General features: G+C 31.1%; 1 protein-coding gene across 1 annotated transcript in view; it reads right to left on the bottom strand.

Annotated features, from left to right (window-relative positions):
• LOC145315847 (uncharacterized) overlaps positions 1 to 20,660 on the bottom strand; it is a 78,943-nt gene that overhangs the window by 41,489 nt on the left and 16,794 nt on the right. Inside the window, exons 2-3 of the mRNA XM_080155973.1 lie at positions 18,882 to 18,971; positions 244 to 649 (exon numbers count right to left, since the gene is read on the bottom strand). Coding sequence (XP_080012099.1) covers positions 244 to 432 — 189 coding nt within the window. The 5' untranslated portion in view covers positions 433 to 649; positions 18,882 to 18,971. The remainder of the gene's footprint in view (positions 1 to 243; positions 650 to 18,881; positions 18,972 to 20,660) is intronic.

The raw sequence follows: 20,660 nt of genomic DNA, 5'->3' as shown, positions 1-20,660 counted from the left end.
GAATAGATATTTATCGCATTATTTATATATTTCCGCGGGTAGTGATTTGAAAAATAATAAGATTTATTCCAGTTATCTTGCGCTCGTGGGGCCGAAGTTCTGGACCAACAAAACTGGTATTAATTTTTATGATTTTAATTTTATTATCCTACAATACGGTACATTATTTTTCAGTATGGCAGAAAACCAGTTCTAACTTAGCGGATATTGATTGGTTTGGAAACCATACTGGAAAAGCCTTACCTTTAAGATACAGGAAATTTTCCTTTGCTTGAGTAGTGTTAGGGAGCGGGTTACATCCTGCTCTGCACGTCTCTGCTCCCTGTACCACTTGTTGGTCACCACTGCCAAGGCCCTCGTGCTGCAGGATCCTAGGCCCACTGACACGCGAGGTGAGGAGGGGCTGCTCCCATAGCTTGAGCTTACAGACATGGTAGGATGGACAGATATCTTAAGTATTCAGTAACATCACGCATTGGTATTCACTTTTTATAATATGAAATTATCAACAACAAAAAAGGTTTTTATTATTGAGATACTATAACTATTTTTGTTTTGTTTTTAATATCACATTTTAACTGTCTTAAAATCTAAATCTGGTTCTGATTGGAGAAAACTTGGAGTTGGGTTATCTGTTTGGATCAAATATCTAAAAGAAAAAAAATAATTTAAATATTTTTACCAAAAAATGTAAGTAATTTATCTCATCCATAATATGATTCCATATATGAGGTTGATAAGCATACCTTTTTCTAGATTGGTATAGCTGAAAAAAATTAAAGTATAGAAATGTTTGTTTCAAATACACTTATTTGTTTTATAAATCTATGTTTACTGGAAATTCCAAATCTTTGTTGTAAATAAACAAACCAAGCTATAAATATGATGAACAACCTCTAGTTTTAATGATATGTACATATATTTAGAGAAAAACAATTATTTAGATTTAGAAGGATTTAGAAAACTTAAAAGAGGTATAAATTCTTCAGAATGGAAAATTTGCATTAAAATAATTATGAAATATTATTGCTTATATTGTTCACCAAAATATGAGTCAGTTTTTTCCCTCAGAAATTCGATAGTTTTTTTGAGCAAGCATTATTCATCTACCAAAAAATGTTATGTATATTTGGGGGTAAAAGCTAGTTTATCTTTGAATGTGCCCTGTAGAGCTGGCCCCCACAGGGATATAGCCCCATCGTCGGAGCTAGATTTTTAAAAATATCTGGATATAAGGGGAGCGGTGTAGTTTAGGTGGTCCATTTATGGGTATGAGTGAAAGCACCAACAAATCAATTCTAAATATTTCTCGTATTCATTCGAATCCGGTGGATAGGAACCGGTTCTCATCCATACGAAAAAACTATGTCTAGCATCGTATTTTATCCAGCTTTCTACGAATATAAAAATATACAATCATAAGATTAAAACCAGCTTTTTTAGCCGGTGCCTTCGGCACCTCGGGGCTAAAAAAACTAGTTTTAATCTTATAATTGTACATTCTATATCCGCGGAAAGCCGTTTATAATACGATGCGAGAAATAACTATTATGTATTGGTTACTTAAAAACAAAGGCACTCCTAAATGATAACAAATTTTCTAATTGTCATTTGTGAACCATTTTAAGTTAAAATTTCATTACATCATCACCAAAACAGAAACTGAACAAGGATGGAAAGCATTTATACAAGCGAATCTTAACAAATCTGACATAGACCAACAGTTAATTAGAGCATTAACTTGTTAATTTTACTTCGTTTCAATGTTTGTGTTTTTTTTTGTAATAACACCATACATACTCATAATATGATTTGAGATTTTAAATCTTAAGTTAATATAAAAATTTTGGTATTTAAGAATGTGGGGTTAATGTTCACCGTGTATAGAATAGACGTACTAACCCTATGATTTTTACTGAATAGTTACCATGCTTTCTAAATACGGATGAATTTTAATGAACTCTAGATGTAGAGAAGCTTTGCTTAAAAAAAGCTCTCTTATTTTATTGCCAACTTTAAAATGAAGTAATCTGAAATATTTCTACTCTACATATTTTTCCAAGAATCATCTTTTTCTTCATTATTTCTGGCTGCTGCCGCTGGCCAGAAAAAGATTGTATCAAATATCAACGAGAATATTTCAAGTTTTCAAAATTTTGAAAATGCAAAGTTTTTGCCCCGCGTCAAAGGATTAGTTTTTTTTCTTTGAAGAATTTTGAGAAAATTATAGTGGTAGTTAGTACTACAAATTACTTGCTCAAATTAAATGAACTGTTTTATTTAAAACATTAAAACATAAAATAGTGAGTAAGTCATCTTAATGATGCTCAAACTAAAAAGTCATAATTTATTATTACCTAAACCTTACAAAATCATAAAATAAAATCGCAAGGGCAATTAAAGCAAAAGGAGAATAAAAAATCTTTTAATTGAACAAAATACAACAATTTTATTCACATCAGAAAAAATCACTTTCATTAGAAAACTCAATAAATAAAAAAGTTTTTTAATAGGTCAATAAACAGGGTAGTCCAATTGGATAGGTAAATAAAACAGATGAACGAACTTAGTCTTTTAGTAGAAAAGCTGCGCAACAAAAACAAGAAAATATAAGAGTGGGACTTCCTAAATTTTCTTTTCCAAAATGGGACCCATTTATAAATTAATTTTGACTACTGCGCAGCAGCTCATGTTGCAAAACCCTTCCCTCATCAATCATCTATTAGTTTCTTTTCCTTATAGGGCCAGTCATGGCTAATAAAATTGCCCCCATGAAACCTACTACTTTTTTGGAAGGCTTATAAAAGTAATAAGGCAGATTCCCTCAAATTACATATGGATCACAAATGAACTTATTTTAGGATAGATTAAGTAAAGGTAAGGTTGGCTTAATACTACATGATGATGAGGCCCTGAAGGGTAAGAGACCCTTACATGGGATGATGGGTTAAAAATATGTTTTTTTCCCTTAAAATCAAAATTAGGTGGATGATCAAAGATAAGAATAAACGGAAAGTTTTAAATTGAAGAAACCCTAATGTGATTATTTCAATTTTTAAAAACATCTAATATACAATGATTTACTTTCAATAATGCTGTGCAAAATAATGATCCCAGCGGTCAGCATCAGCACTTTGGGAATCTTCAAAACTTTCTGTATCATAGTTAACATTCTATTTAATGGAAGAGAGAAGATATTTTTTTCTTTAGAGCCATATCCTTGAGTAAAAATAAAAACACTAAAATTAAACTGCCTTGTATACTGTATAGTAGTAATTAAAGATCTAGCATATGTTTTAGAACTAGCAAAAACAATTTGTAATCATTATCTCGTATAAGAAATCAACCAAAGAAGTTTAAATCATTAATTGCACCTATTTAAAATACATTAAAGTGTTGATGATATTTCTAAGTGTATATTAGCTTAAAACATTATCTTTTTCAGGGCGAAATTCAAAAAAAGAATATGTGAAATTGGTCTGCTGAAAAGGTGATTTGGGTGGGGGGTCGGTCACCCTAAAGAGCAAATCAAACGATGATTGTTTTTTATACATGAAATTTACCAACTAGTTTTATAAAATAGATTGATTAAATTAAGACCTTATTTTCAAATAAATTGACTTTGCACAGAAAAAGAATAAAACCGCCAACTAAAAATTTGCAAACCCCTAAGAAAAAAATCTACTTTTTATCCATAAAATTTCCAACGGCTTTTTGTGCAACGGATTTAACTATCTCCTGATCAAAATAAAACTGAGTGAAAAAAAACTTTTATCGCCAATTAAGACATAAAAAGGGTGTTAATTAAAAACAAAAGATTTTTACGCTTGTCATTGATTAAGGCAAATTTATCTTGAAATTTGGACGAAATGGTATAATTGTTTTTAAGTCCTAAAAACATGTACTTAGCAAATACTCGGACTGCTTTTATATTTTGGCAAATGAATATCTTATCTTAAAAGGTTTACGCCTTGCCCACAAAAGTTAAAATTAACAAAACTATTTGTTTGGCCATTGAAACTTATAAAAGTAATTGATGCTAATCTTCATAGGAAGATATTTGTAAGAGCTTGAAAGTGCAGCTTCAAAGATATAAAGTTGATTACAAATTCTTTTGAATAATATTATAAGTATGAGCAAAGACTTTAAAAATAAAGGGTTCCCTGTCAAATCAGGAAACATTGTAATGAGATAAATTTTCAGTACTGTAAGTCGATTTTATTAAATTTGAAAAGAACTGTGATTCAACATCCACATCAGAGCCAGGGACGTCCAAGGGGGGAAGGTAAATGGATGATTCCCTCTCCTAAATGAGTTTTTTACCCCATCCACAAATTTAAAAAAGCTTGAATGTCCTTGCCTTATATGATATAAAGATTACCCCCCCCCCCCCTTCCCAAATGAAAAGGTTGGACGTCCTTGAACAGAGAGCCATTACAAAATTTTTACATCGACATTACTATCATAATCTTATGTATACAACATAACAATATTCTAATAATGACATTATCACCACCGTCTTATGTTGGTATAACAACTGCACAAAGGTTTGATAGGGTTATTAAAGGAGATTTGAAATTTGTGCATGTGAGAGGAGGATGGATGGATATTTGAGTGAAGGGGCAGATTTATGGACAAACTAAATTTCAGCACCGGATTTCTCCAGTTGATACTTAAAAGTACTTATATTTATTAAGAACATGATGTGTACTTTTTTTGAGTATTTTCTTTACATCATTGCATAATAAATACATTTGCAATATTTTTCTATTTTCACTTTTTAAGACAAACTCTACTTTACGAACAAATCTAAATTTTAGAATAGTTATTCTTCAAAAATGTTATTGGTCGAACGATGCTGCGTTACTTATACAATTATTTATCTTTGTTGGGTGAAAAATCATCATATTTATGGCGACTTGTTGGCGGCTGGGTAGACCTCTGAGTAAATATTTAGTTGTGCCATGAAGACGTGGTTATGTACGCGTGTATAATCCTATAACTCCATAGTAATCAAACACAATACATTGTAAACCAGTGAACAAAAAATTGCTTAATCCTTTTTGGGATTTAAAAAAGAGATCTTCTTGCCTCGAATTACAAGAGAAAATAGAGTCGTTTGCTTAAAAAAAAATATTTAACTCATTTTCATTTATTCTAAATACTGAATTAGCTGGATGTGTTTTCATATATATGTGTGTGTGGCAGGGGCGTCCAAGCTTTTTATTTTTTTTTTTTGGGGGGGGGGGTAAAATTTTTTTAAGGGGAGGTAAATCATTTTTGGGGGGGGTAAAATGGCGCAAATTTTTTTTACCCCCCCTGAAACCTGTTGGCAGGGGTAAATTTAGTTTACCCCCCCCAAAATTTACCCCCGGGGTAAAATTTTTGGGGGGTGTAATTCAAATTTTATTAAATATATAGTATTAAAAATGCGCGCGAAGCGCGCAAAATTTTTTTTTATTAGAGATTTTTTATTTTGGGGGGGGTATTTACCCCCCCAAAATTGTTTGGGGGGGTAAATACCCCCTCCTAAATGGTTGGGGGTGCCTACGGCACCCCCAGGGTAGGGTTAAATTTTAAATGGGGGGAGTAAAATGAAAATAAATTTGGGGGTGCCTACGCCACCCCTAAAATCGTTTGGGGGGGTTAATCGCCCCATTACCCCCCCCCCCCCTTGGACGCCTATGGTGTGTGGTCCTGTTCAGGTTTTGAGCTATTAGGCGGAGGGTAGGTCATTCAAAAATAGGGAACTGATTTTCCTTAAAATCAAACAATGTTTTTTGTCCCTTTACACAAAAAAAATAATAAACATTTTGCCAAGCCTGTTTAGCTAGGATTTAATTCTGTTTTGAAGCTTGATTAATATAAAATATAAAATAATTGTGCATAACCAAGCCTGTGCTGAATTAGTATTCATAGACAAACAATATTATTGCTAATTTTCTTTTGAATAAATAAAGTTTAACGTTGTGATATTATTGGTGGCGAATCTACTCTATTACTAGTAATTTAAGCTGTGTGTTTCCACTCGTCCTGGTCACTTTTTATTAAAATTAGAACTTTTGTCAGTTTTTAAGATTGTAAAGAATTTTTATTTCAAATTGGTAAATGTCATTTCAATTATTTAAGATAATTATAATGTAAAAGTATGTTCATTTTTCAAGTATAATATAGATTTACCAAAGTATCCTTTTTTTATTAAAAGGGTAGGGGAATTAAGGGTGGTAGGGGAAAAAAGGGTGGTAGGACACTGTTTGTGGGGGGCAATAAAACATATTTACAACCAAAATGTCATGATGAAATTGACTGAAAAGTAAAAATACTGAACAGCCAGAGCTTGGCAGCTGCAATCGTTTAAGGCATCCTTTTTTGTTAAATTTTTGCCAATCTGCAGCCGCTGGATTTCCTAACCCACAGTCAAACCTCACTATGAAACTTATTTCTTGAAAAATTTACATTTCAAGTTTTAAACAGTTTTATTTTTTAATGGAATTTGGGAGGAGTTAAATTTCTAGATAATAAGCTATAATTAGGTTAAAACAGGGAGGAGGGGGACATTGGACTCGAAATTATACTGGTACCCAAAGGTTTAGAAACATGTGCTATAATTTGTTGATTCAAAATCTCAAAACTATGGTTCAACCTTTCAGTGTCCAAACTTTGGAACCAATAACTTTAATCTATTTAATTGATGATTTGTTTATTATAATTTAAGCTGTACACTAATTTATCTCCAGTTGTCTTATCCTTAATGATCCCTGGGTCAAGAGAAAGAAGCATATTACCATTTTTTATGGTTCCGTTAAAATTAATAATTTAAATTCTTGGGTGTTACTTAATTATATTTACCACTGCATGATAAATTTATTAAAGCATATCATACAAATATCGTGTAAACAAATAAATTTAGACCGTTCATTTTAATTAGTCGCTACACCCTTAGCCTCTATTGGATGGAATAATCTATTCGAAAAAAGGGGCTAATAAAATAGCTAAAAACCATTTCAAGACTTTTTCTAAAGATAAAAAAGATCTCAAACATTACAGGAGCTATGTGAAGCTTACATAAAAAAGAGAACTAAGTACATCTGTTTTGTAGTTTTCGAGATCATAAGCTTCAGACAAAAAAAAATTAAAAGTAACTGAAAACTTTATATCGACAGTCCTAACACTATGTCGACAAATGTTTCGTGTATGAAGAAAAATGCATTTAAGGCTTTTTATACTATAATAATTCACACGATTCTCTGCAAAAAATTATTTTGAATATTGCAAATTAAAGTGGGAGAAAGTTTGTATTTTTAAATAGGGTGGGTTCGCCAAGTGTCATGAAATAAGGGCTTTAATTGATGATACAAACTAAAAATGATTTATAATATTTATGAACAGAATATTATGCATTTATCATACCGAGATAGGCATAACGAAAACAATAAAAAACCAATATGATTCTGTCCAAGTAGCGCAGCTACAAATGCCAAACTATTTTTAATACAAAAGTCTTCGCGTGTCATGGCCGTTTGTAGTCTTGTTAGAATAACATTTTATTATACTTTTACTTTATAATGTAACGACCAATTAGGATAATTAACACACACATACAAAAAAAATGGCCAAAAGTTTTAGTAGAGGATCTACTAAACAGTCTTGAATCTTGTTGTGAAAATTTATACCCTTGAAAGAAAATGAGTAATTTAAAAGTGGGAATTAGAATAACAATGTAAAAAAAGATAAAAGTAAAATAAAGTTTTTGTAGAAAGGCTTTATTTTGTACTAGCGGCTACGCCCTTTGGATATGGGGGGGGGTGTCGTCTGTCGACCCCAAACCCAGATTTTCAGTTTCAGTTTTGATTTAAAAAAGAAAAAGTTATCTGGAGGGGTAATTTTTTAAAAGGCGATTCTCTTGTAAGAAGTGGTGGTACCCGCCTCCAAAATAATGAATAACCTTCCCACCCAGAGATGGGTTTTTGAAAAAAGAATGCCGCGTTTTTTTGGACATTTTTTAGACATGTCGAATAAACAAAGTATACAACTTTTTATTTAATCATTTCGCTTTTGTTGGTACGGATTTCATAGAAGAAAAACAAATTATCTTAAATCTATTTTTGCTGCATATTAATTAATGCATCTTTTTAGAGCTGTATTAGACATTATACAAATGACTAAAATATTAATTTGAAAATTATGAATCCTTTAGTTGTATACTCTGTTGGCATTTACATAATAATGATTGATTGAACGAAGACGATATCGTCTTCGTTCAATCAATCAATGTCTAAAAAATGCCGGAAAAACGCGGCATTCTTTCTTAAAAACCCATCTCAGGGTCTATGGGTAGCTACAGTGTAAAGGAGAACAAATCAGTACAAACAGACAGACAGAAACAGATCCTTTAATTTGTATAAGGATTTTTAATTTTTTTTTTTTCATAAACTTCATGAACTGATATTCAGAATAATTTAAAATAATTGCTAGAACAATAATAAAAAAAAACTCTCTAGATATTCTTATTGATTTCCAAAGTGAGACAATGCATTGCGTCCCCCAGACATTCAACCAAGCCAAAAATTATAAAAATCCTGATTTACGTGTCTTTTTTTCTTATAAAGGTCAAGTTTCAGGTTTTAATTTTCTTCTTTATAACCCACACACGCAAACACTTACACACACACGCAAACACACACACTCACACACACACACAAATAGCTTGCATACATGCACATTGTAGATTAAGGAAAAAAGAGACGCTACTCCAAAACTAAAAGTTTAATTTCCCTTTTTCACTTCTGCTTTAATAGATTATAGTCATTTTCTTCTATTAATGGTTAGGTTAAATCAGGTTTATGAGAGCCCTACCAAGAATGAAAAGTCATCTTATAAAGTTGTCGTGTTGTTTTTGGCCAAATTAAATAAACCTTGATCAACTATTTTAAGGTTGTGATTTTTTTAAATTTTGCATTATATTTTTCTCAACACATTTTATTAAATGCACTAGCACTTCTTGTTTAGCAACATTTCAAGCTATATTTCAATGGAAATTAGAGAGAAAGGTATAGGACCAGGGATCGGAAGCCGCGCGTAAGCCGCGTGTAAGCCTCAGTGAAATCGTCATTTTATCACTATAAAATTTAGCTGGATGTATAAAACTGTCTCTTTAGTAGACAATCCTTCTTTCAAAAATTTCTTTTTCTGCTCACAAGCAGGTTTAAAACTGAGGCTTATGCGCGGCTGAGGCGCGGCTTCCGAACCCTGTATAGGACAATAGACAATGAATTTATCCCATTTTTGAAAATAAAAATTTTAAAACCACATAATTCCTAAATTTTCAACAACAACAAAAATAAAATATTTGATATAAAATGATAGGTAGAAATTTAAAAATATTATCTTAATGAACTATTCTTGCATCAATGAAGTTTTTGAAAATTGTCATAATAAAATTGCAGATATCATAAACAAGCGTGGGCCTTTTCTTCAGGGTATTCATAAAAAAGAAAATAAGGTAATAATTATCACTTTTAATTGGACAACTAAGAAAATAATTAAGATTTTCTGAAATATGCACTAATATACTAATAGCTTTGACTCTAAGAGCAATAATCATAAATATATATCCTTATACTAAAGTAACAGGATGTTTGTATGTCTGTGTGTTTGTACCAAAGGATCTCGCTAACCGCTGAACCGATCGGGTTCTCCTTAACAGGGTAGCTTCTCATAGGTCCCGGGAAGGTTTATAACTATTTTGGGCGAGAGTACCACCACCCTCCCATGAAAAATCATGAAAAATCGAATTTTTAAAAAAATATTTTAGAGACTTGAACAAAACATTGGTAGGTATCGTACAGACTGGAACAAAAAAATATTAGAAGTGCCACTTGAGGCCTCTAGGGGCGTAGCCGCTAGTATATACATATTTATATGTAACCTAGTACAGACAGACAAACAGTTTGAGGTATACTAATTTTTATAGAGCACGCTTTGCATGTTCAATTTCAAATTGATAAAATTCAAAATTTGTTGTAAGATGGCTAAAAACTATCTATTACAAATAAGCCTTGAGTGTGGAAAAACTCCGCTTCTAAAATGTGTTCTTTATGATAAATTCAAAAGCGAAAGTTAATATTTTTCCACCCATAATTGTCCTCCCAGCAAATATATTCAGATTTGCTTTGTTAAAAGACTAAAAGCTGTCAAAGCATTGATTAATTAAGTTTGTGTAACAGAAGAGAGACAGACTGTGTGTGCTGATTTTATGTAGGTGGTAGAGTAGTCCGTCTATATCATATAGAATACACCTTAACTATATACAGGGTGAAAAGTAAAAGTTGGCAATTGATTAAAAATGATACTGCAGTTTTAAATGAAAAGTCTGTTTAAGCACTTTTAATGAATGGGTTTCTTCTCTAAACCCCAATCTAATTATGTGTTGTAAGACAAAAGTATTGAGAAAAAACAACATAAAGGTATTCTTAAAATGATTACAATATGATTTTTCACCCAGTAAATATTTAATTTACATATATCAATACATGTATAATGAATGTCGAGGTACTTTTGCCGCAGACACTTAGCACTCATTTTTTAAAAGCGCAGCTTTTCTAAAATTATCATTAGCGTAACGGATATATATTTTTTGTTAATTTAGACGTTAGAAGTGTCTCTTATTAAACTTTGCATGATGATACCTATATCAGTACGATTTAGAAAGCGTATCTACTCTATAATTGTTACAAGAAAGTATTCAAAACATGCTGATTTTTAACTTTTTTTTGATAATAATTTTTGTATTTCAATAAGTTTTTTTTTGTATATTCCCATTAATTTAAAATTGAGTTCATTTCAATTGTATTTGCGGCCGTATGACCTTTATAAAAATTGAACGTGTTCCATTGAAAATCAAAATCCATAAAGTTTGTTGCAAAGAGTAAAGTGTATGAATAAAAATTTCCTAGAAGAAATAAGAACCTTCAAATTCAAGGTTCCTCAATTACAAAAAATTATGCATTTTTGGACAACAAAATCTCCAGTGTGTATGTTTATTCTTTTTTATAAAACCATGTAAATCATATTATTCCTATCCATTACACTATTCTGTAATAAACTGTCAAACTTGGAAACAAACGGACATTTTCAACCACATTTCTGACACTGTGCGGGTTGAACATAAGCAGGTTTTTTCTAGGGAAGGATTGTTAGCCCCACCCAAACCCCCTGGACTGGGGGAAGTGACCAGAATTCAGTCTGGCATCTACCCTGGGACCTTTCCAGCACAGTAGGACTCTTCTGGTGTAGCTCCTAGGGTCATTGATGCACGGTGCAGGATGGACGGCGTGCACGTACCTGGTCTCCCATCCCCACATTTCTGACACATCAATATTTAATATTTCTTATTGAAATGTACATTATTGTTAAAACTAAAGATATTAACTAATGAATGGAAATAGATAGAAGGAAACAATTAGCTTTCCCTTTTATCTAAATGATTTAGTGTGGTGCTGATATCCATTAAAACGTGAAAAAATTCACTAAAGTGAAACGGCAGTGAAAGTGATTTTTTTCCACCGATATATCTATAATCTTATGTTTTTACAGATATCATACAAATTAACCATCATTTGTTTTTCAATTTATAAAATGCTAATGATCCAAAAACAAGTTAGACAACTTCAATAAGTATCGAAGTAAAAATTAGAGAACAATGTAAATACTTTTTCTTTTACATAAATTACATTTCCCCTACAACGAAATTGACATACTGGCGTACATACAAAGGACAAACAAATTTAAAAGGCATAACTCATATTATGGTCGACCTAATAACGTTTCTATTTTAAATTATAAAGTAGCTTCGCTTTAACAAACAAATTAGAAAATGTCTAAAAAGGTTGAAATAACAATATATTTAATATGTGTTTACATAATGATTGTTTTAAAACAAAGAAAGGTATTTAAAAATTCCTTATTTGGATAGGAACAAGGTTTAACAAATTGGTTTCATATTTTTCTTTCTTTTTATTTGAATTCTCATAAGCATTTTAATTCAGCATTACATAATTTAAAATAAAAGATGATCGTTTGTCAGGATGAAATAGTTTAATGTTAACGTGTTAGTCTGTTTAATGTAAGAACTATAAAGTTTGGTACTTTGCTTTTCATAGAAGCTATTTGTTGGCGATACTAAAATTGACATAATTATTATTATTATGACAAACTTTTTTTTGGAGGTGGGGGATGGCTTTTTTTCTGGATAATATCTTCAGGGGGGCCGGGGGGGGGGGGGTGTGTGTGGTTGATCCAAAATTTATAAGTAAATTTGGAAAATATAATTGGTAACTATACTATAGATTAAATAAACATTACTTTTTTATTTTCATTACCTTATATAGGACTGTCTTTTCCTTATGCTTTTCACGGATGAATATACCTAGCTAACTGTACACCCCCCCCCCCCCTGTCACTCTGTGAACCTGTACCCGCTGTAATATCACATTTCATGCTAAACTCTGTAATTCTAGAACAAAAACAGTAAAAGTTTATTTTTTTCTTGTATAATCACAGATTGCAAAACACAAGGAAGTCTTGTTCAAATTTTACAGGAAAAATTTCTTTTTTTAAATGATGGTTCTTTGTGAGCTATCTAAATTAAAGCTAAGCTTTTCAACAGTCAGGGTCTGAAAGTCCATCCGTAACGGATGGATCTGATCGTTAAATTACGTGTCTTTAATCGATTTTAAACCTTGAAAATGATGTATGTCCTTTTTTACAACATTTTTAAAATTCTGATTCCTAGTACGATTGAGAACAATATAATCAAATTACGTATTTTAATATTTGAATTTAAAATAAGTTTGCGACAAAATACAGAATTTGTTTTCAGACTTCTAAATAATATAAAATACTACAAGAATAGACACTCTTTATTTGTTTATGCTCATTTTTCTGGTCGCCTGATTGATTAAGATTCGCCTGTTTAAATGTTCTAATCCTTGTTTTAAAACATATGTATACACATTACAAGCTGGTAGACTTTTGCTATAAATGGTTAAACGGGTCAAACCACCCGCAAGATTTGAGGTTCAAAGGTTATTCCAATTATGGAAATATTTTTTGTAAAAAAAATCATGAACAGACAATGTTAGTTGTCTATTAAAATGACTAAGCAATTATGACTGGCTAACTTAGTAAGTATGTTGTAAAATATTATATTTGTCAATTCTTGCAAGTATAAACATAAAAAGTTCCTGGAAATTTTACATATTTTGCATCTAAACTGCCATGTTATGAAGATTTAGTAGCAAAAAAATGGACATTTTATAAGTAACTAAAATAAATGGGCTAAATTATAAAAATATAACAAGTGACAAAACATTAGCAAAGCTTTTAAAAATTTTTGTTAAAATATATTATTTAATTTAAGAAAAGCAAAAGAAGTAAAATGGATAAAATATAGAATGTAAAAGTTAAAATAGTTATTTCTCGCATCGTATTGTAAACTGCTTTTCGTGGATATAGAATGTACAATTATAAGATTAAAACAAGATTTTTTAGCCCCGAGGTGCCGAAGGCACGGGCTAAAAAAACTGGTTTTAATCTTATGGTTGTACATTTTTATATTCGTAGAAAGCTGGATATAATACGATGCTAGACATAGTTTTTTTCGTATTGATGAGAACCGGTTTCTATCCACCGGATTCGAATGAATACGAGAAAATATAGGGCAATTTAATATTAAGATTTAAATTTACAAGTTAAATTTATGAGTGCTTAAGAAATAAAATGACTGGCTTATATTTATTATTACAATAGCACCATATAAAAATAAAATATAAAGCGCATGATGACGTAATAAATAACCAGTAGACAACTAATAATAGCTTTTAAAAAAGGTAATATACAAAGCAGGGCTCGGCAACCACAGCGCATTGTTGTGGAAACTGCCTTTGACTGATTGTTGTTTAAAAGTAGGGCTTTTCAATTTTTCATGTGGTAATTTAATAGCAAATCATAAATAAGGACATAAATTAACGAAAAGAGCTAACCGTTACGGACGAACGGACTGATCCTAATTATAGTAAAGCTTCGCTTTAAAACAGCGTCAGTGGATAAATTTTCGATATCAAGTCGAATTAATCAATATATTAACGACAACAGCCATATATTTGTTATATTTCTGAGGCTTGATATAGCTTTCTTTTTAAAAAAACCAGCTTTGTACGACTATAGCTGCCGAGCCCCGACAAAGGGATAAAAGCTAGGAGTGAGTAGATATATTTGCTAGTTAGTTTCAATAATCTATGATGTTTACAACATTGCTTTCATTATCTGTGAGGGGCACGGTCTTTCAAAGGTTACTACACATAAACACAAGCAGAGGCGTGCACAATTGGGGTAATACAGTTTATAATTTATCCCCCCTCCCCCCCATAACCTTATAAATTATAGTTGGTGTATAAATCAGAAGTATAATAACTGATTATAAAAAATATCAAATTTTAAAAAAGCGCAATAAATTTAATAAAAATATTTAAGAGTTTTGAAAGAGAGAACAATTTCTATGTGCGCCCTGAAAGATATTAAAATTTAATATCTTATTTGCCTGATAAGGTTAAAAGTCAACTAATGCAGATTGATGTAATAATTACAAGTCTTAAAATTTATTTATAAAGCTAAAAATGGTTAATTGATGACAAAATAAAAAAAAGGAAATGAAAAAAGGGATTGGGGTCTTTTCTCGATTCATCCCCAAAATAGACAACAACAAAAAAAAGTAAAAACCTTGTCCAGAATCAATACTGAGTCTTCCTGGTACTCGTCGGATAAGCGGTTTGTTGAAAATCATTTACAATAAATTTAGAAGCATTTTTTGAAGTGTTAGAATATCTTTATTCTTTAATTTATATTTAACTTTAAATGCCTACTCATTTAAAGAGAAAATAAACTAACAATTAATTGTAACCTCCCTGTGACTTATCCCTGTATCCCCAAATTATTTAGTCAATATTCTTAATCAAATATCTTAGTAACAGATATGTCTGATTTAATTAAAAATGTTTAATTTCTTGTATAAATTTCATATGATTAGATTTCAAGACAAATACTTCAAAATTTGTCTGTAAAAATGCACTAAAAACAGAAAAAAAATGTTAAAATACACAAAATTTGTTTTAGATTGTTGTAAACATATAAAACATCCTTCCTAATTATACAGCAACATAACTCAATTTCAAAATAAACCAAAAAAGTTTGAATATATTTTGAAAACTTATTCAAAATGCAAATCTAATTCATAGCTTTAGATCTTTTTGTTTCTCTGGGCGTTTTGGAGAGTTTATATTTGAAATCTTATTCAAAAGCTAGCATTTTTTAAAAAGTTATAATATAAATTTAAAATATTATCTTCAAACTATTTTTGAAGTTCCCATTACGTTAAGCATTTTGTAAAGTGTTATAAATGATTAAATTACATAATAGCTTGTAAAATTTGATAACGGGAGGGGTTCTTGTTGCAGAGATTTCGTAGATCAAGTTTTGAAAATTCATTATGCAAAAGTCAAAAATAGTTTATAACTTTTTTTTGGCAAATTCATATTAAATTTTAAAAATTACAAATATTATTAAATGGAATTAGATTGAGATGTTAATTCAAATTATGTTTTTGACTACGAACCCTTTATAAACCCTCGTTTTGTTTGAAAATTTTCAAATTAAAAAATCTATTTATACAGCATTGCAACATTGTGTTATGTTTTGCTAAATGAAATATAATCTCCTCAAAGCTTGCATTTTTATTTGGGTCAACTAATAATTTGTTTAGGTTTTTGCACTTTTTACAACATTCTATATACATGTTGTACATACCGTCGTAGTGAAAATAGTTGTTGTTATTTCCTTCCCCTCTTGCAAAAAGTTCATATTCATTTTATTTTTAAATGTCTTATTTAAAATAAATTTTCTTCCTATTTCTTCTACTTAAAAGTCCAGCATAAAATAAATAAATAAAACAAGTTTTTTTTTCACTGGTAGCTAATACGGAAGTGTCGTAAAATTTATCTCCAATACTTACTACAGCTTGGACATTTAAAAAAAGTAATTAACATGTCAACCTTTATTGCCTACTCTAGGTCAGTTTGGGATATAATAAATTCTTCTAGGCCTCCGCAGCTACTATCCAAAATATTTGTTAATTTCTTTGAAAATAACTGAGTATGACATTTTCGACAATTATGATCTTTGATTTTTAAAATCCAACAGTAAATAAGAAAGTCTCAGCTGTTTACGAGTGTGGCGATTACGGACGTATCAAAATTATCCTCTCCCTAACATTGGTCCTTTAGGTAGCAAAAAAAATAACAATAGTTCTATTTATTTTATATTTTATTCAGCTATTTTAGTTATATGTATGAAGTGTATCTTGATTGTGACGTTATTAAGTTGAGATATTTACATGGACAAAATTGACTGGACACGAACAGATTCAAATCTGTCAAGACTCAACCATTTCATTTAATTTTATTTATTTCATTCGTCACAAATTTCTGAGTTAATGTTTGCTGCATAGGCGTACAAAAGGGGAGTTATCCAACCACCTGAAAAAAAATCAAGGGGGTGTATACACCCCATAGCGGTCCACCCATACACCTTTCAATACCCATGCAACCAAAAGTAACACACCGCTTCAAGTTAATGGTGGTGTCAAATTTGGTCGGCTGGTTTAGGAAAGTTTGATGATTGTCCAAAAGGGTTTTAGGCAATTTAGCGTGGGGGGGAGGGGGTTGTTAAAACATTCATATGATTATCTTGTAATTAAAGTATTTATTATTGTATAATATACTAGCGGCTACGCCCCTAGAGGCCTCTAGTGGCACTTTAAATGTTTTTGTTTGTTAAAGTTAATTTTTTATGTACGATACCACCTTATTTGACGTTGAAGTCTCCCAGATTTTAAGAAAAATTTCAATTTTTTTGTCATTTCTTTTGGGAGGGTGGTAGTACCCTCCCCCAAAATAGTTAAAAACCTTCCCAGGACATATGAGAATCTACCCTGTTAAGGAGAACCCGATCGGTTTAGCGGTTAGCGAGATTCTTCGGTACACACAGACAGACACACAGACAGACACACAGACAGACAAACATCCTGTTACTTTAGTATAAGGATAGCTTCATTTATCACAGATAAGTTAAAACAATGTGCTATAAGTAGAATACAAGAGATTTATTAGAGAATAAGGAGGCCGAAACTGCGTTACATGGAAATTGAATTGAATTTTTGACAAGCAGCATAATGCCAACATTTAATTGGAATCTTGTCTGTAATCATTTTATTTTCAATCTGATCATCTGACAAAAGCAAATTATTTAATGATGAAACCTTTCCAAGTTTTGCTGATGACCGTTTAATATCAGGGGACGAGGAATTGATTTATCTTTCAATGAACTTTATTTCTATTTTTTAAAATTACGTTTTCTTTTTTTGAATAACTAAAATTGTATTAATTTGACGCCTTACAGACTTTGTTATTATAGCTAATTCTAAATTAGATTTTAATTTACCTAATATTAATGTTTCAACACTTTAATTTGTATTGTTTATATCATGATAATATGCTTTGTAGATTAGAGCTGTAGATTTTAATCAACAAGGATGACAACATCCATAAAAGCGAAACACTGAAACGGTAGGACAAATGGACATGAACACTCATATAGTGTCAGAACTGAATAATTAGAATATAAATGTAAAAGAGTTGAAGCAAAATTGTAAGTAAATTTGTTGAAAAATTGCTTTATACAGGATAATGTTTATGGACATACTTACATTTTTAGGACTTGATTATAGAGTCGCTTCGCTTATAACATTATACTTTGTTTTCCCAGGAATCAATATACCAAAAATCAGATCAATCGGATGATTAGATCACATAAAATTTTTTTGTTTAAAATGTAAAAAATTCAACATGTTTAAAATGGACGTACGGACATTTTGGTAATGATTATAGAGTTGCTACGCTTTCTAAATCGTACCTAACTACTAAAGGAATCACCATGCAAAATTTGAAATCGATAGGACAATTCTAACATGCCTAAATTAACGAAAAAAGCTATCCGTTACGGACCGACCCTAATTATAGAAAAGCTTCGCTTTTAAAAATGTAATATAATGTTTATATATTTTACATTAAAGCTACTCTACAAATCTTGCAATTGGATTTGTACATCTGTCTTCAAATAATTGTACTTCAAAATAATTAGATTTACGGCCTTAGAGCGAGATGTTACGTGTCAGACTCTTATCCTAGGATATCTGACTAAGAATTCATAATACTAAAGACTTTTAAACTTGGTTCCTGTATTATGAAGATTATAAATGCTTGAATACTTATATGCACCTAGTGGATGTTAACATCCTTGTTGTATTATAAATTTGATATTCCAATTAATCTTTCACAGATTTTATTATGATAAGGTTTTAGGTAAAATTAAGAAATGTCAAAAATGGAAGGAAAAACAGACAACTTCATTATTTTAGATTAAGTAGAGCAGAGGGTAGATTAAAAAAAAGACCTAAATGAACTACAATAAATATAGCTGTAGAAATTTTATAGAATTTGACCAATTAACAAGTAAATTTTGTAGTAAATATCAATATATTGACCAATGCATTTCTTTTATTCAGCAATTATGTTCTCAAATTTTAAAATACATAAATAAGAAGACATTTAAAATTATGACAAGGAAATTAGTTTCTACAAAAAAAAAACTAAAAAAAGCCCCGAAAGACACGAAACTAATGTGGCTTAGTCTTTAAGAGATCTCAAGGGACAGACAATCAAAGCCTCATATTTATGCTGTAGATTATATATTACAAAAATTAAAATTACCTTTTTTACACCAATCCTTTAATGGATTTTATTTTGCTTGTGTGTTGAATAAGACTGATAATCTTGCAACAAGCTAGCAAGACACTTTACCTGTAATTAGATAGACGTTTTTATTTTGGTTAGATTAACATGCAAATAGAAAAAAAATACTTTGATGTAAATAAACAATGATGACAACAACCCTGAAAGCAAAGCAAGCTCATATATCGAATATTGACCGTAATTGATTTTAAACTTATTTTACAATTTTGAATAAAAAATCTGTAAAATCTTGATGCAACATTCAAAGGTTCTCCAGTAGCTGCGCCCCTTACAATGTGACTGCAGTCAGGGGCGTCCAAGCTTTTTATTTTGGGGGGGGGTAAAATTTTTTTTGGGGGGGGGTAATTCGTGTTTGGGGGGGGGGGTAAAATGGCGCGCGAAGCGTGCCGCAAATTTTTTTTACCCCCCCCCCCCAAAATTTTTACCCCGGGGGTAAAATTTGCTTGGGGGGGGGTAATTACCCCCTCTGAAATCTGTTGGCAGGGGTAAATTTAGTTTACCCCCCCCCCCAAAATTTACCCCCGGGGTAAAATTTTTTTTGGGGGGGGGGTAATTAGAGATTTTTTATTTTGGGGGGGGGTATTTACCCCCCCAAAATTGTTTGGGGGGGTAAATACCCCCTCCTAAATGGTTGGGGGTGCCTACGGCATCCCCAGGGTAGGGGTAAATTTTGAATGGGGGGGGGGGGTAAAATGAAAAAATTTTTGGGGGTGCCTACGGCAAAAACGTTTGGGGGGGGTAATCGCCCCATTACCCCCCCCCCCCCCTTGGACGCCTATGACTGCAGTTAATACTTTTAATAAGTTATTTTAATGTAATAGAATTGCCATACTTAAAACATGAAACAAAGATAGATAGAAAGATTAAGAGGGTATTTTCAAAATTATATATGTTTATAATGTTAGAAGATATTTAAGAAAAATAATCCCAGCGTGCGGCTAAAATGCAAAATAATATGTACAAGATTTAGGGTGATAACTTTACCATTTTTAAGTTTAATAAATATGAAATAGTATATATTTGTAGTAAGTTTTAGAAACTTTTCTTTAGAATAGGAATTAAAAATTTATAGGACCTATTTTGGTGGACTTTAGGCGCAAAAGGACCGAGCCACCAAATAAAATTTTCTTCTCGAATTATAACCGGTTTTAATTCTATGGATATAAAGCGAACTTAGGGCTTAAATTTTATTTTTGCAATGACATTTTACATTATTAGAGACTATGTTTGTCCGAACTAACCGGCACCAACATGACGTAGTCGTATAGTGCATAATTTTACCAGTTCTGCACTCAACTTTTCTATATGATAGATAGCCAAGTGCTTCAAACTGACAAGTGAAAATATATACACTTAAAATATTCTTGGGGCTCTGCATTCTCAATAATCCTGTCCACCGAACCGAATCATTACATGTAGAAATGTATATTTATGAAATTTGAATCTTTTTTACATTCAGGCTATGGCCGTATGGTCGTCGTTAACGTATAGATCTTATTATTTAAGATTTGTAGTGATTTCTTAATAGAATGTCCATACGTCGATTAAGCATTATTTCAACTTCCTGCCGTTTAAAGACAGAGTTTTGCTTTGGTTTTATGGATGTTGATATCCTTGTTGTGCATTTAAGTTTTAGGCATTTTAATATATTAATCCAGGAAGAAAAACAAAGATGAGAGAGTTCTTTAAAAAATGATACTTAATACAATTTATTCACGCCAAAATTTGCTTTGATTT

This window comes from Acartia tonsa, chromosome 4, assembly GCF_053477335.1.
Source record: "Acartia tonsa isolate MP-2025a chromosome 4, ASM5347733v1, whole genome shotgun sequence".
Taxonomy (NCBI): domain Eukaryota; kingdom Metazoa; phylum Arthropoda; class Copepoda; order Calanoida; family Acartiidae; genus Acartia; species Acartia tonsa.
This window is presented reverse-complemented; position numbering and strand designations above follow the sequence as displayed.